Raw genomic sequence first — 17,055 nt, forward strand, 5'->3', positions numbered from 1 at the left:
GAAGTAAAGACATGTCAGGCCATTTGTATAACTTTGTGCATGACCACCTTTGAAATTACTCCCATTAGAAGTTGCGAATGAAGTTTTTGCATCATCAGCCTCTTTCATCATCAAACCAGGAGGAGGTTTTGTGTGTGTGACAATGTGACATGCCTCAATCTGGGAAAGGACATTTTTATGCTTGCAGGGTGAGAACTGTGTGATAAACATCCCTTGACCAAAGAACTGAACAGTTTTACTGTTTCGCACAAAAATCGAAAGGGCTTTACCAAAGGACGCGGGCTATATAACCAGCTTGACAGTACTTTTAATCAGGAAAGCGGCTTGAACAATGTGAAAAAGGATGATCTGATTCTTTGAAGCCCTTTTTGCAGAAGATGTGAAGACCGGACAATATATAGATTTGCTGAGACTGCTTGTATTTCAAACTCCAATCCGTCGAATGAATTCAAAACGTAGTTTGGTATTTGACTTGGACGCTCTGTCAGTTTGTTGTATACTTGCTCCCAGAAAGGAATGGCGTTGAGTCAAGATTGGTCTGCTGTGACAGTCATTTCGGGCACATTTGGTTCTTCTTAAAAGATTGAGTTGCATTTGAAAATGGAAACACGCATGCATTTTTGAAACAACAATTGATAGTTTTTTTTTGTCCCCCATCCCTCTTTATAAAGAAAAGATGTGTGTGAGAACTTGGTTGCACCATGAACGAATATCAGATACAAACATACAGTGAAAATGACCATTTTCCTAATGTCAGACATTAACATTAAAAAGAAAAGAGAATTATACAATGTTGAATGGTTACATATTTAAATATTTTTCTTTTCTTTTAAACGAATGCATAATACCTTGGCCAGTATGTATGTATATATATATATATATATATATATATATATATTAATGTTTAACATTAACGCTATGTCTAGAACACGAAATAAGAGTTAGATATCTGTATTTTTGTTCTCTTTTGCCTGTTGTCTAGACTTTAATTTGTAGTTTTTGTTTACATACCATAATCTATTAATAACACAAAACCCCAGATACGTGGAATGTCTTCATAAATGGATGCCCCCCCCCCCCCCCCCCCCCCCCCTCCGCCCCGTGTATGGGGGTAAAAAGATTACCCTCAAGGGGGATGGGGGGGGGGTATTTTCGTTAACGAGCGAGATGCAAGCTTTACAGTTCTGTAAAAATGATTTAATAGTTTAAAAGTTTTCTTGAAAGTTAAATATACAGTACTAATGTGAAAAGTTAAGTATGTATTAAGTTTGTTTTGATTTCGTTTTGTTTTCAGAGAAGACATTTTAGAGAAGGAAAAATGAGCTGTGCCTAGGGAGAAATGTTTTTGTTAACATGTATGTTTTTTCACTGTGAAGAGGAAGGAGAAACACGATGTGCAGAATTTGTACTGTTAAGGCAAATAATCATGTTGTATTTCTGCCACGGCTCTCAGGAGAGAGCTGAGAAAATACAACCAAAATTAAGTGTAAACATATGATTTTTGCGTATTCTGCGTGCCTGTCTCCCGAATGTATGTCTGTCAGTCTCTCTCACAATATATCTCTCTCTATTTTTTTTAAAACTCTACCAATATATCTCCATTCTATCCCCTCTCACTCTCTCCTAACATCGCGTCTGAAGAATGTTGTTTTTGTTCAATGAGATTGTTGTTCTACAAGTCGATTTTATTTTTCACTTTTCGACGATAATGAAACATATTTTGAAAATAAAATGTCTAGCATGGACTGAAATATTAAAACAACAACGTTAAAAAAAAACTTGGCTTATTATCGTCGGCATACCTGTCTTTGTCTCTTGTTTTTCACAGTCGGTATCTGTCTGTCACACACACACACACACACACACACACACACACACACACACACACACACACACACACACAGAATCCCTCCCCGCTACACACACACACACATTGATCACACACGTGCTTGCGTTTGCGTCTTCCGATAATGCCATTGCTTGTGTGTGTGTGTGTGTGTGTGTGTGTTTGAGGAGACTGGTAGACACAGAAAAAAAAATGCTGAGATTTTTTTCCCACATGTCCGTGAAAAAGTCCCATAAAATGTAGCATTATCACCACGAGTCTAGACTACAAAGAGCGAGCTTGGCCACTGTAAGAAGCAGGATGGTGTCATTTGATTCTCTACTACTTTGTTTGTGCTTCTTCCACCTCGCTTGGAAGAAGAAAAGGGACATATCTCATATCGATTCCTGGACTCTAGCCGTTCACCTCTCTCTGTCTCTCTGTCTCTGTCTCTTTCTGTGACTCTGTCCCTGTTTCCAATTCTCTCTCTGTCATATACCCACGCGTACACACATACACAGACTGCCAGACCCCCCCCCCCTCCGCACTCCCCCTCCCCCACACACACACACACGCGTCTAATGCGTCTAATATCACTCAAAGTGAAAAGACGTTATATTAAAGAAAGAACACACTACACACACACACACACACACACACACACACACACACACACAGATGACGGCAAATACAAAATCCGCGTATATTACATAAAATGTACAGCTTAACAATTTATACAGTTCGCCTCAGTTCAACAGTTCAACAACCATCGCTATATATTAGAAATACATCATGATAAACACATAAATACATCAAATCAACATTGAGGGGTGGGGGGATCCCATTGCCCACGCCTTTCAGTACAATGTCCATACCCCCACATCACTCTTCCCCATCCCTCCTTTCCTTCAGTACACAGCTTATCTGCCGCAGTGCCAGTGTCAGCACTCCACTGGGAACTATCCACGTTAGGTCGTCATACGGCCACACGCCAGAGGAGACCATGCACTACTGCTGAGCCACTTCGGTAGGTGTTCAGTGGCGCCTGTTCTGATCCAGCAAACCCGGGACACCTGCTACTGAGCCCCCTACTGACAGCGACAATCAATCGCTTGGACGCGGAGCCAGACTGGGTGGAGTTGAGACCGGCACCACGTCCATTCCGGTGCTCACCAGAAGCACGGAAATGGGGGAGAAACCAGCTTGAGAGCAAGGCCACATAACCAGGGACAATTTTTACTATCTGTTTTGGTGATGGATGAGGGTGACGTGACTACCAACACAGGAGTCCTTTCAGGTTTGGTGTTGTGTGACAAGGCTCTACACTCGTTGCTTTCCTTCATGACATAACCGGGTCCGAGAGATACAGAACACCTGCAGTGATGGTCAGTAAAGCTGAGCAACACTCACAATGATGCATCCGTGAAGTTGGTCACCCTGGACCCATTTGACACAGACTGTCGCTCGTACATTTCACTCTGGAAGCGGGATGGATACGATACACACCCCGAACCAGTGTCCACGTTTCGAACCCGCATCCCCGCATTGTCAGCCCGCGACGCTGGACCACTTCGCCACAGGGGCTGGTCATATCAACGTTCTTCGTCTCCCCGTCAGATTATTCTGTTTAGCGTGCTCCACGACTGGCACTAAGTGTTCATTTCCTGCACTAGACGCACACAAAAAAGATATCCACAGCTTCCTGTTTTCATGCTTCACTCTCGTGATGTTATATCACGATAACTTACTGCCGACCTAGCAAAACTGTATATACAATAATGATGAAAAAGACAAAAGCAACCAGTTCAGTTAACTAACAAAACGTAACTGAATAAATACATGAATAGATAAATATTTCATGGATGTTGATATGTGAAAATTACAGAATGGGTGTCGCAGACTTTCTTTTATAAAACATGCCTTTTTTCATTTGAAGTAATAACATATCAAGTGTATCATACTGAAACGCATTCATATACAGGCGTTTCTAAATAAAATAAAATAAAATAAAATAAAATAAAGAATACTTTGGCGCAGGGCATTTGATCTATGTATGTATGTATGTATCTTTCTTCTATCAATCAGTTAGTCACGCAACCAATCAATCAAGTAAACAGTCAGTTTGTCTATCTATCTATGTATCTATCAATCTATCTATCTATCGTTGTTTGTTTGTTTCTTTCTTATATCAGTCTGTTAGTCACGCAACTAATCAATCAAGCAGACAGTCAACTGTCTTTCTTTATCAGTCTGTCGTCTATTGATAATTCATAACGACCAAGTTAAAAAACATCCATCAACAACAACAACAAAAACCCTCTTAAATCCACAAGTCATGCACGGTGGACGGGCGCTGCGTGTCTATGTATGTGTGTGTGTGTGTGTGTGTGTGTGTGTGTGAGGGGGGAAGGGGGAGGAGGGGGTAGATGGGAGGTGCGCTCACGTGCCACATCAAAGTAAAGAGTACATCACGTTGTCTGACACGCATTTAAAAGCCCTCCGCATTCACAAAGCATCCCAACAGAGCGTGTCACCGTCAGAGCGGAACGCAAGGAAAGGACGGAGGACAGGGAAGGAAGAGGAGCGGAACAAACCAGCTGGTCATTAATTAAAGAGGGATCGACAGAACGGCCACGCCCAACACCCCGTCACTCAGCTCTCTGTGTGGGGGACACGTGGCCCGCGGATCCTCCAGATAACGAAATGAGAAGTAAATGATGGCTGAACCACGAAACTGCCACTCCTGTTTGGATCCCTTCTGTTGCTTCCTGTTGGAAGGCTTGTAACTCGTCGGATTTTTTTTTTTTTTTTTTTTTTTTTTTTTGTGGGAGTGGGGTGGGGTTGGGGTTGGGGGGTGGGGGTGGGGGTGGGGGCGTTAGGTGGGTGGTGAGTGACGTGGGTGGGATAAGACGGGACGGGACGGGACGGGAAACACGAGAGTGGGGAGAGCTGTTTAGAGGAAAGTTGGTTTTCGTTTTGTTTGTTTATTTATTTTTGTTCTACTTTGTTGTTGTTTCCTTTCTGTTGCTCTTGTGCGCCTTTCATCTCCTCTGTCCTCTGGAAAAACAACAACAACAAAAACAAACAAAAAAAACCATGACAGTCAACCAGACATGTGAACCCTCTGCCACAGTGGATTCAAAATTTTCCGACGGCGGATACTTCGTCACTTTCACCATATTGGGAAGTGGGGTTAGGGGGTAGGTGGTAATGTGGAAGACCTGTTCCCATCGCTTCCTACCCCCATCCCATTCTCTCAATAATCAGACGAAGTGTCCAGCGACAGGACAGGTCGGCAGTGCGGATTCCCAAAGTGATCAGAGGTTTCACACATGGCTAGTGCCATCACTGACTGCAACCAGACTGGCGAGGAAAGAGTCCACAAGGCGGCTGTACTCTGTCCAGCTCAGCGTCACCGACTCCGCTATGGGCAGGGACTGAGGACAACTGCTGACTGTTGCCGCCTGTAACGGTCTGGCTGCTTCAGGTCCCCCGTGTCGTGCTGCTGGCGCCTCGCTCCCTCCAACTCCTGCTAGAGTTGCTCCACTCCCCCCACCTTTTGCTAGAGTTGCTACACTTTTTCCACCTCTTGCTAGAGTTGCTCTACTTCCCCCACCTCTTGCTACAGTTGCCCCACTTCCCCCACCTCTTGCTACAGTTGCTCCACTCCCCCCACCTCTTGCTACAGTTGCTCCACTCTCTCCACCTCTTGCTACAGTTGCTCCACTCCCCCCACCTCTTGCTAGAGTTGCTCCACTCCCCCCACCTCTTGCTACAGTTGCTCCACTCCCCCCACCTCTTGCTACAGTTGCTCCACTCCCCCCACCTCTTGCTACAGTTGCTCCACTCCCCCCATCCCGTGCACTGGTTACTCCATCCACCACTCGTCTTGTCGTGACCGTTGCACTGACGCCATTTCGTGCTGTCTTTGCTCCACCAGTTCCTTTTGCAGTGGCCATCCCCTTCACTCCATATCTTGCGGCTGCTCCGGCTTCGTGTGCTGTGGTGAACGCACTCATTCCAGTTGTTGTCGACAGCCGACCTGGTGATGACGGACAGTGTGTTAGAAGACTGGGTTCTGACACCCGCTCAGCAAAGCTTGGAAGGACTGGTACTACGTAGCACCCCCGAGTGGGTGGAGGGTCCTTTGTGACAGTGGATGTCCCAGTGACGGAGTTCTCGGCATCCAGAAGCAGACTTTTCAGTCCTGAAAACAACCAGGCAGCACTGGACAAGCTGTTGAACTGCTCTCCACGATCGTCCCCAGTGTTCTGGTGGCTGTCCACGTTTTGGGTGACGCTCACGTGCCCATTATCACGGCGGTCGATTTCTCTGAGCACGTTCATCAGCCAGAGTGAATCCAAACTGGGCGTGTCCAATCTGAGAATATCCACCTGTCTGTCGTCTACCTCTTTCCCCTCCTCACCCTGACTGATGGTGCTAAGCATCCGTAATTCCATTGATGTCAGCAGTATCAGTCCCTGTGTCGTCTCGATGGAATCTTCGGCTTTTTCCTTGTTCAGACTGTCGAAACAGTTTGTCAGAAAGTTCTGAAACTCCGAATCGTACACACCATTGGAGGAGGACGACTCTTTGAGAGTTGATGGTGCTACAGGTGGACAATCTGCAGGTAAGTGTGCACTGTCGGCAGGTATGGGCGGTTCATCAGCAGGTTCTGTGTTTTGAAGGCAACTTTCGAGTGCGAGTTCATCGGGACCTTCGACAGCGTAATCATCGGAAGTCGTAGTAAGCAACATGTTTGAATCTGTATTCGTCGTGGATGTCTCGGTGGATGTCTCAGCAAGCTGCAAGGAAGAACAATTGTTCTGGTGAAGATTTTCTTGTTCGGAGATATTTTCAAGTACTTCATTGCCATTGAGAGTTGTCTTACTTTTCCTGGAAATTGACGGATCACGATTGAAGTGGTTGCTTCTGACATTGGTTTGATCCTTAAGCGACGTTTCTTTTACGTGTTTCTGTGCACACCCTTTTTCATCTTTGTTGCTGTTGTTGATACATGTTGTTGTATGCCCTTGGTCGTCACCTCTGCCCCCCACGTCTTCATGAACAGCAAAGGTACCTGACTGAGAGGGCTGTCCTGGAGAGGGCTGTACTGGAGAGGGCTGTGCTGGAGAGGGCTGTGCCGATGACGGAGAGGGCTGTGCCGATGACGGAGAGGGCTGTGCTGATGACGGAGAGGGCTGTGCTGATGACGGAGAGGGCTGTGCTGATGACGGAGAGGGCTGTGCTGGAGAGGGCTGTGCTGGAGAGGGCTGTGCCGATGACGGAGAGGGCTGTGCTGATGACGGAGAGGGCTGTGCTGGAGAGGGCTGTGCTGGAGAGGGCTGTGCTGGTTTTCGTACAGACGTAGACGGAGGGCAGCGTATAGTTGCTTTGGACTTTTTCCTGCGTTTTCTCACTGGAAAGCTTTCACAGTCATTGTCTTTCTTTGAAACCTTGCGTTTGGACTTAGCTTTTGATGAAGAAGATGGGGCGTTAGGAGACGTGACAGTGTGACCCCGAATTCCCTGTACTGTACATTGAGACAGAGATTCTCCTGTTCTTGCTGTGCTGTGCTCTTGGTCTTCTCTTTCATCTTCACGTTGTTCACCACTTGGGACGCTGTTACGTAGGACAAAAAACGGCAGACCTCCAGATGTATTCAGATGATAAAGCATCAGGCTTCTCTCCTTGGGTGTGTGTTGGTGCAAAGTAGTATAGGAACACGAGGGATGTTGCCCAGACGGCAGGAATTTGTCGCTGGACGAACTTCTTTCACTGGCTGTTTTTTCAGCTGAGGACCGAGTTTCATCACTCGACGGTTCTTCACCTGCGGTTGGCGTTTTGGCGTCAGGTGTAGAATTGTCAGGTGTGTCAGTCACTTTAACGGTGAGTCTCTTCAATGGGTTCTGTGCTCTCACCACACGCACTTTGCCGTCAGCAATCTGGAGAAACATCACACCACACTCAAAACCTGGCGCTTTGGAGATTTCCTGATGCGGGGTGGCTGAGGCAGACGGTTCACATAGAGCACTACGTGATGACATTTCTCCGTCAGAGCTAGCGTTTTGCTGAAGCTTATCCATCGCATTGAATACTTCAGTATTATTTTCATCACCGTTAATAACGGATGCCTTCGAAGCATCATGTGAAGAATCGCGAGGAGGGCTCTGACAGTTCTGTGGACGCTGACATATTTCAAGGAGGGAGGACGGCGGTGGTGAAAGTGGCGGGCATGTCTGAGAGCTGAGGGGACGTTGACAGCCCTGAGGAGACAGGGAGGGGAGAAGAGGGTCTGTACGTGTCTGACAGTGCTGTAGATGTTCACACATCTGCAGCAACATCTGGTTCTTCTGGCGGATCAGCGACATCCGGTCTTCTTCAAGCTGCTCGTTGTCCTCCTCCAGAAGTCCGATTCTCTGTAACGAAAGGAAACAATTCTCATCAACATACACCCCAACATGATAGAGAAAGAAAGCTGTGGCCATTTGGAACATATTTCAATGGCAATAAGCTGTGGTCATTTGGAACATATTTCATGGCAATAATGCTAAATCCGACATATATTAGGCTGATATAAACAATGACATCAAAAGATTTTATCATTATTCACCGCAAATGATTTCAAGGATGATTTTGCTTCAGAACAGTACACCACAGCACAGAACAACACGTCACACCACAACACGGCACAGAAGAACAGCACAGCATAGTGCAGCACAGCCAAACATAACACTGTTAGTAGTACAACACAGCACAGAACAACACAGCACAATACAACACGGCACAGAAGAACAGCACAGCATAGTGCAGCACAGCCAAACATAACACTGTTAGCAGTACAACACAGCACAGAACAACACAGCACAATACAACACGGCACAGAAGAACAGCACAGCATAGTGCAGCACAGCCAAACATAACACTGTTAGCAGTACAACACAGCACAGAACAACACAGCACAATACAACACGGCACAGAAGAACAGCACAGCATAGTGCAGTACAGCCAAACATAACACTGTTAGCAGTACAACACAGCACAGAACAACACAGCACAATACAACACGGCACAGAAGAACAGCACAGCATAGTGCAGCACAGCCAAACATAACACTGTTAGTAGTACAACACAGCACAGAACAACACATCACAATACAACACGGCACAGAAGAACAGCACAGCATAGTGCAGCACAGCCAAACATAACACTGTTAGCAGTACAACACAGCACAGAACAACACAGCACAATACAACACGGCACAGAAGAACAAGTGATAAGAAACTCTAGGGAGAGCTGGACAGTACAAGATCTTCAGAGAGGAAGCGCCCCTCAGTCAAGTGTTTCTGTCCTTAACTCCTTACACTCTAAGGGGGGCGGACAGCACCCAGGTAATTACTCATGGATGCCCTTGAATTGCCGCATTTCCCGAAGAACAACACAGCACAGCACAGCACAGCCAAACACAACACTGTCAACACTGTTAGCACTACAGCACAGCACAAACCAACACAGCACAACAAAACACGGCACAGAAGAACATCACAACACAACACAGCACACCCAAACACAACACAAATAACACAACAGCACAGCACAGCACAACAACGGGAAAGATAATGACACGACACAACACAATACGACACAATACGATAGAAAACGAGACAACAGAACATGACACAACACGATAGAAAACGCACAACACAACACGACACAATTCGATAGAAAACGAAACAACACAACGCGATAGAAAATGACACAACACAACGAGACACAACGCGATAGAAAACGCACAACACAACACAACACAACACGACACAATTCGATAGAAAACGAAACAAAACAACACGACACAACATGATAGAAAACGAAACAACACAACACGACACAACGCGATAGAAAACGACACAACACAACACGACACAATTCGATAGAAAACGAAACAACACAACGCGACACAACGCGATAGAAAACGAAACAACACAACACGACACAACGCGATAGAAAACGAAACAACACAACGCGATAGAAAACGAGACAACACAACACGACACAACGCGATAGAAAACGCACAACACAACACGACACAATTCGATAGAAAACGACACAACACAACGCGATAGAAAACGACACAACACAACGCGACACAACGCGATAGAAAACGAAACAACACAACGCGATAGAAAACGACACAAAACAACACAACACAGTTCGAGAGAAAACGACACAACACAACGCGATAGAAAACGACACAAAACAACACAACACAGTTCGATAGAAAACGACACAACACAACGCGACACAACGCGATAGAAAACGACACAACACAACGCGACACAACGCGATAGAAAACGAGACAACACAACGAGACACAACGCGACAGAAAACGACACAACATAACACAACGCGACGCACCACAATGACTTTACAACCCAACCGAACCAAACGGATCACCTTCAGCAAATCCCCGTAGCGGTCCTTCTGTTTTGAGCGGAACTTCTTGGCCGCTCTTCTGTTCTGCTCCTTCCTCCTCAGCTTCTTGGCCTTCTCTGCCTGGGAGATCTGAAACCACGCAACTCTGCTCTGTGAATGAGTAAGTGGTGACCATGTGTGTGTGTGTGTGTGTGTGTGTGTGTGTGTGTGTGTGTGTGTGTGTGTGTGTGTGTGTGTCTGTGTGTGTCTGTGTGTGTCTGTGTGTGTCTGTGTCTGTGTTTACGCGCGCGCGCGCGTGATACACTCATTTTAAACAGAATTTGACTGAAACGGAACTCCAGGTGTTCTCGATCTTCAACATGTCTGAGAAGATAATTCGCACAAAATGATGCGAAGCGTTTCAATTCATGGAGCACTTTAAAAAAGTAGCTCCTCCACACACACACACACACACACACACACACACACACACACACACACACACACACACACACACTGACAAGACGATGATGACTTTTCGAAGATCTGAACAGCATCATAACCTTAGACACCTGTCCTAATACACAGACATCAAACACTGGCAAAGTGACAATTTTTCTGGCACCAGGGTGTCGAAGCATCATAAATCGGGTCAGTTTTTCAATGCTGAAAACAGATGGTAGACAACGCTGTCTGGAACCGTGTCAGGAATGCTGAAAGTTGTCTGCGAATGCTTTGCTTCTGGCAAGAGCTTAAAAGCATTCTTCTGCGGTTTGGCTCGCAGTTCGTACTTTCTTTTATTCTGTCTTCGACATGTGAAAGCTTTTCACCTTTTTGACGTTGTTGTTGGATGGAAACAGGTTTTAAAATCTGAGGAAGAGAGCCGTGCAGGTTTTCAGTTTCCAAGTTGGCAGTGTTGGTCGTGTTGTCAATATTTCCGACGTTTGTGGTTTGAATCAGTTGGGTGCGGTACGTGTGTGTGTGTGTGTGTGTGTGTGTGTGTGTGTGTGTGTGTGTGTGTGTGTGTGTGTGTGTGTGTGTGTGTGTGTGTGTGTGTGTGTGCGTGTGTATGTGTGAGTGTGAAAAGTGTCCCACGCTGCACCCCACTCACCCTCTCTCGAACTGCTTATGAATATCGTTTTGTTCTGTTGCCTAGAATAAGACGTGGAAAACAGAGAAAGAGGGGAGTTGGGCGAAAGGTGTCAAGATTGTTGAGTCATTTCAGGTCTCGGTAAAACTTAGAAGCGTGGAGAAAGGAACTCTCAAGTACATGTAAGCATCATACCATTGTACAGATATCTTTTCCTTGCACCTAAATAGACACCCCTTTGATACACTTTGATAATAGTTTTAGACATGGTAGCTTTTAATTGCAGATAACTTGCGTTCTTGTGTAAATCATTCAGTTGAGTTGGCGAAGAGAGAGAGAGAGAGAGAGAGAGAGAGAGAGAGAGAGACAGAGACAGAGAGAGGCAAAGAAAGACAGAGACAGAGGGAGCGTGGGTCACGGAAAGCATTTACAGACAGATACAAGAAGTAAAGAGGGAAGGATAATAAACGAGAGAAAGAAAGAAAAAGAAAGAAAAAAAGAGAATGGAAACAAAGAAGAATTAAGGGAGGAATAAAGGAAGGAAAACTACATCATGCAAGAAATTAAAGAAAAACCAAAAGAAAGGAAGAAATAGATCAACGAAAGAAGAAAGAAAGAAAGTATAAACCATCCGAAATTTAAACTAGCATCCTCGTATAACGCTCCCTTACGATCATTTTTACACCCCCGTCCCACCCCCTAACCCCCATCTTCTAATCCCCTTCCTTCACACCACCTTCTCCCCGCTTCCTCCCTTAGCCCTCTCCCCCCACCCCTCCCCCAACCACGGCCAAGTCGTGTCTTTCCCATCAGCAACACCAAAAGCACCAAACCTGGGCACGCCTCTCAGTTTGCACCCGTTCCACAGGTAGCGATGGAAAGTCGTTCCGTTCTGGCCAATCACCTGCCCGGAGAGCGAATCGCTTTGAAAACGATTGCCAAATAGCTTCGTGATCCCACAGTCTTCAGCCTAATCTTCTCTTCGTCATCTTCGCTGTTACTGCCTCACCCCTACAGATAAGTCGGCAACGCTTGTGTTCCGGGCGACGGTTCGTATCATGGCGTAAGCAGAATGGCTGCACACACTACAGTCAAGCCATGCTGATCCCCGTGTTGCTTCGCCTGATTTACTGTCCCTGCTGTTGACGAGGTTTTCAGTTACTATGGTACATTCATCTCTGTTCTGTTCCCAAAGAAAGAACCGAGAGAAAGAACTTCGATGTGTTTTGCCAGGTCCACGAGTGTGTGTGTGTGTGTGTGTGTGTGTGTGTGTGTGTGTGTGTGTGTGTGTGTGTGTGTGTGTGTGTGTGTGTGTGTGTGTGTGTGTGTGTGTGTGTGTGTGTGTCGGTGTGGATACAAAACAACTAAAAAAAAAATCTAATTGTGAAATTCAGTTCGTACGATATCTGAAAGTGTCGGATGGTTTACAATGTGCGAAATCAGCAGCAGCAACAACAACAACAACAACAAAAAAGAAAACAAAGAAGTGTAACTGACACTGAGGAGTCATAAAATGATACTTGAAGGTCTATCTGCCAGTGAGGGATCCATACAGCGTCAATATAAAAATGTGTCTTAAAAGGTATCTTATTCCACATAAACACTATCCAGATAAGTGTATATTATTCAGCAACTGTAGTGTGTGGCAGGCAAATTTCCGGAAACACAAATTACATATGTATATATAAATAAAAGAAAAACAAAGCCCAGCTGGAAAGGAAACTCATGAAAAGTCACTAAATGAAGAAGCTGATACGATACGAAAGCACACATAGTCACACAGATTACACCCACAGTTCCCCCATGCCCCCAACCCCTACCCTAGTCCTACACCTACAACAGATTGAATGCCTCATTCCCAGGCCTCATCAACATCGTTTCTGTGTTTCCTTAATCGTTGCCTCCACAACATGTAGACTTGGACAGGTGCCCGTACAGCTGCAGTCACTGAGTGGATCAGTGAGTCTCTTCCCACCGGGTTTTATCTGTCTGGAAACAAAATGCGCCTCAGTCTGGAATCAACAGCACCACCCCCTCCCTCCATTTCTCACTTTTCCCACCGTCTGCATACATAACAATCTGTGGAAACGCGTGATCAAAGTCAGTTACCTGCTCCCCTACGTCAGTCATTAGACGAGGTATGCTTGTAAGCAGGTATTTAAAAATGATAGTGATGCTAGAGGGAGAAATGTGAGAGAGAAGTGGAGGACGGGTGGAATGTCTCAGGAAAATATATAGGCTCTTTATGCAGACATTTTCGAACAAAACAGAAGAAAGAAATCTATCACTCCTGAAACATTCATCTGTTCAACTTCCAGAGTAACAACATCTTTGTTGAGAAAGAAAGGGGAAAAAAGTAAGAAAGTAAGAAATATAGACAAACAAGATGAAAGAACTAAAGAAAGAAAAGAGTTGGGTTAGATTTACTGCGGCGTACTGCTGTAGTTTCTGACATGATTGTACTGGCAATGATACATCATTGTGATTTACCGAGCACGTTTATTTCACTTCACGCCGCCGACAACAGAGATGTAGATCATCGGTGTATACCTAGGGCACGCCATGGCTCGAACCGAAACTGCGCACACCATTAAAAGGCACTGAGGGAACAAACCATTAAAAAGTTCATAAGGGATCATGTAAGTTTAAAGGCTATTCACCGAGTTTGCTGTTGTGAAACAAACCATTAAAAAGTCAATAAGTGATAAGGGATCATTTTAGTTTAAAGGCTATTCACCGAGTTTGCTGTTGTGAAACAAACCATTAAAAAGTCAATAAGTGATAAGGGATCATTTTAGTTTAAAGGCTATTCACTGAGTTTGCTGTTGTGAAACAAACCATTAAAAAGTCAATAAGTGATAAGGGATCATTTTAGTTTAAAGGCTATTCACTGAGTTTGCTGTTGTGAAACAAACCATTAAAAAGTCAATAAGTGATAAGGGATCATTTTAGTTTAAAGGCTATTCACTGAGTTTGCTGTTGTGAAACAAACCATTAAAAAGTCAATAAGTGATAAGGGATCATTTTAGTTTAAAGGCTATTCACTGAGTTTGCTGTTGTGAAACAAACCATTAAAAAGTCAATAACTGATAAGGGATCATTTAAGTTTAAAGGCTATACGCCGAATTCGCTCTTGTGAAAAACATAACCCCCAAAACATTAAAAAGTCAATAAGGAATCATTTAATTTTCAAAGATATACACCCTGATTTTGCTGTTGTGGCCTTCGTTCTATGAAAAGGGTTACAAGAAATTGGTGTGATGCAATGAGCACAAGACACAGAAGGAGAGATAATTCAGGACCAGGAACCAGGACTGAAACGTTCACTGCTCATGGATTGAGATTTCAGGCATGGCCAATCATTCTTCCAACCTGTCCTTGCAAACCGATATGTACCATAGAGAGAATACAAGTACGGGAGGTAAGCCGCCAATAGACGGTTGATTAGACTACACAGACCGGCACATGGCGTCTGCGTGTTGTACAATCATCAGCAACTTACTCACAGACTGGATAAAGATAAATCAATGACCTACTTTGAGAAATGTGAGTAGCGAGCAGCATGGACTGCAGGCTAGGGCTGAGCCGTGCAGTGCCTGTCAGTATGGTGGACAGCGCTATCTGTGGTGTCTCAGGCACGTCAGTTTTCGCAGTGGAGAAAATGCACTGTTGAGTTATTTCTTCCTTTTGAGTCCAACAGACAATTCCATTCATATCCTAAAATTTTAGTCTGTAACTCTTCACGACCACATGGCTGGTCTGTTCATATCAAACCCAAACATCTCTGCAGTCTCCTGGTTACCTGAGTATGTCTGAATAAAATGCAAAGAAGCTGTTGTTTCACCTTGGGTATATTGACTTTTTTTGTTTATTTGTTTTTCCTTTGGTGTTTTTTTTGGTTTTGTTTTCGCTTTTGTAACAAGGAAAAAAAATCTAACTAAATATGAACTACATATTCCAGAAAATATGAATAACCTCCCCCAAATCATATCACACTTGCAGCTTGCACTGATAAAGCATCGCAACCTTGATGGTATTAACGCACCTCATACTTCTACTGAATTATGTGATATAATCGTTCATTTAGACTGTGACAGAACACAGCATCAGCAGAAATGCATTCTTAATCCTGTTTTGATTTGACTGATACATGGTTCTCACACATGAACTATTTCACGACGAACATTCGGCATTTAACAAAGCGCTCTGCTGGAACAATCTACAGCCCCAGTAGAATCATCCATCGTCCCGTCAGTTTGACAAGCGCAGCTTTTGTGCAGGCACAGTCAACCTAAAAACTGACAAGTTTATGTTGCCAATGGCAAATGATTTAATCTCTCTCGTTCTCTCAGACAACAAGAACAGCAACTCGATGCTGTAACAAAATCCCTACTGTGGTGTTTTCTCCCCTGATGTTCCTTGCATGCAACGCTGTTCTGCCACGATCAGGGGAAGAAGACGAAGTTGATGCATCATGAAAAAAAGAAGCAAAAGAAGAAAATAAAGAAAATAAAAAAAGAAAGAACACAAAGACATTATAACTGTTATGGATTTTTGCGACATATTGCCTTAACAATTTCAAAATATACATAGAGAGAGCGAGAGAGAGAGAGAGAGAGAGAGAGAGAGAGAGAGAGAGAGAGAGAGAAAGAGAGCCGACGATTCAATCATGAAGTTCAAAGTATGAAAACTGTATCCCAGAAAAGGAGACAGATGACCATTATCAGTTTAGCGAATGAGCAGCAACGCTTTTCTCTGTTCGCTTTGAACGAAAACCACCTGCACGCTCATTTTTCCAGCCTTGGGTTGATCAATATCGCCACATGACAGCTTTTCGATACTTTGATGTGTACCCTTTTCTCACCACCCCATCCACCCCATAGTCCAATCTCCTGCCGCCTTTGTTACAGCACCTCTCCACCCCTCGCCTCCTCCCCATCCCCTTCCTTTTTTCTCTGAAGGGAATCAGAGAGTCTGGGTGGTGAAAGAGAGTACACATACAGATGGGTGTTTTCCTTGTCCCCAGATGGTTTTTGTCCCAGACATGTATAGCATTGATCTGATGACAGACAAGGCTGTGATCAGTATCTTATGTCATTGATAGTCGTTTCCTCTGTCCCTAAATGACTTTTGTTTGGGGTGTTCCCTCTGGCATTCAGTCATGTACCATCTGTAGCTTTATGGTTATTTATTACTCCTCATCTTCCCCTGGCCCCATGCTTCAGATACAAATCAAACACTGTATTTTACAACAGCAGCAGCAGTGCAGGGATCTTTTCTTATGTGTGGATTAACGCTGACCTGTTACTGGTACTGAAATATAGATACAAGTCTGTGTGCTCACACACACACACACACACACACACACACACACACGCACACGCACACACACATACTGAGAGAGAGAGAGAGAGAAAGAGAGACAGAGACAGACAGAGAGTCATACTTATTTCTTGATACTCTTTGAGACAGTTAGTGAAAAGGTAATAAAAACACCAACAAAATTGAACATATGCCTGTCTGTCTGTGAATATTTGCCTAGCTTATCACCGCACTTGTTACGATAGTCATTGATGTCCTAGTTCCAAGGAGTGCTCATTAACAACTAATGCAAGTGTTCTGTAGCTCTCGAATCTGAAACAAACTGAACGCCGCATTGCCCAACACGCTTCCCCCCTTTGACCTCATTTCGGTTGCTAAGTGATGGGCACGTGCAGGTCGTCGCGTG

At 44.6% G+C, this 17,055-nt stretch overlaps 1 protein-coding gene across 2 annotated transcripts in view; it reads right to left on the reverse strand.

Annotated features, from left to right (window-relative positions):
* Nucleotides 1-2,516: 2,516 nt before the first annotated feature.
* Nucleotides 2,517-17,055, reverse strand: part of LOC143281126 (uncharacterized) — a 30,997-nt gene continuing 16,458 nt past the window's right edge. For both annotated transcript variants that reach the window (XM_076586112.1, XM_076586113.1), the window contains exons 3-4: nt 10,280-10,387; nt 2,517-8,244 (exon numbers count right to left, since the gene is read on the reverse strand). In XM_076586112.1, coding sequence (XP_076442227.1) covers nt 5,152-8,244; nt 10,280-10,387 — 3,201 coding nt within the window. In that variant the 3' untranslated portion in view covers nt 2,517-5,151. The remainder of the gene's footprint in view (nt 8,245-10,279; nt 10,388-17,055) is intronic.

This window comes from Babylonia areolata, chromosome 4, assembly GCF_041734735.1.
Source record: "Babylonia areolata isolate BAREFJ2019XMU chromosome 4, ASM4173473v1, whole genome shotgun sequence".
NCBI lineage: Eukaryota > Metazoa > Mollusca > Gastropoda > Neogastropoda > Buccinidae > Babylonia > Babylonia areolata.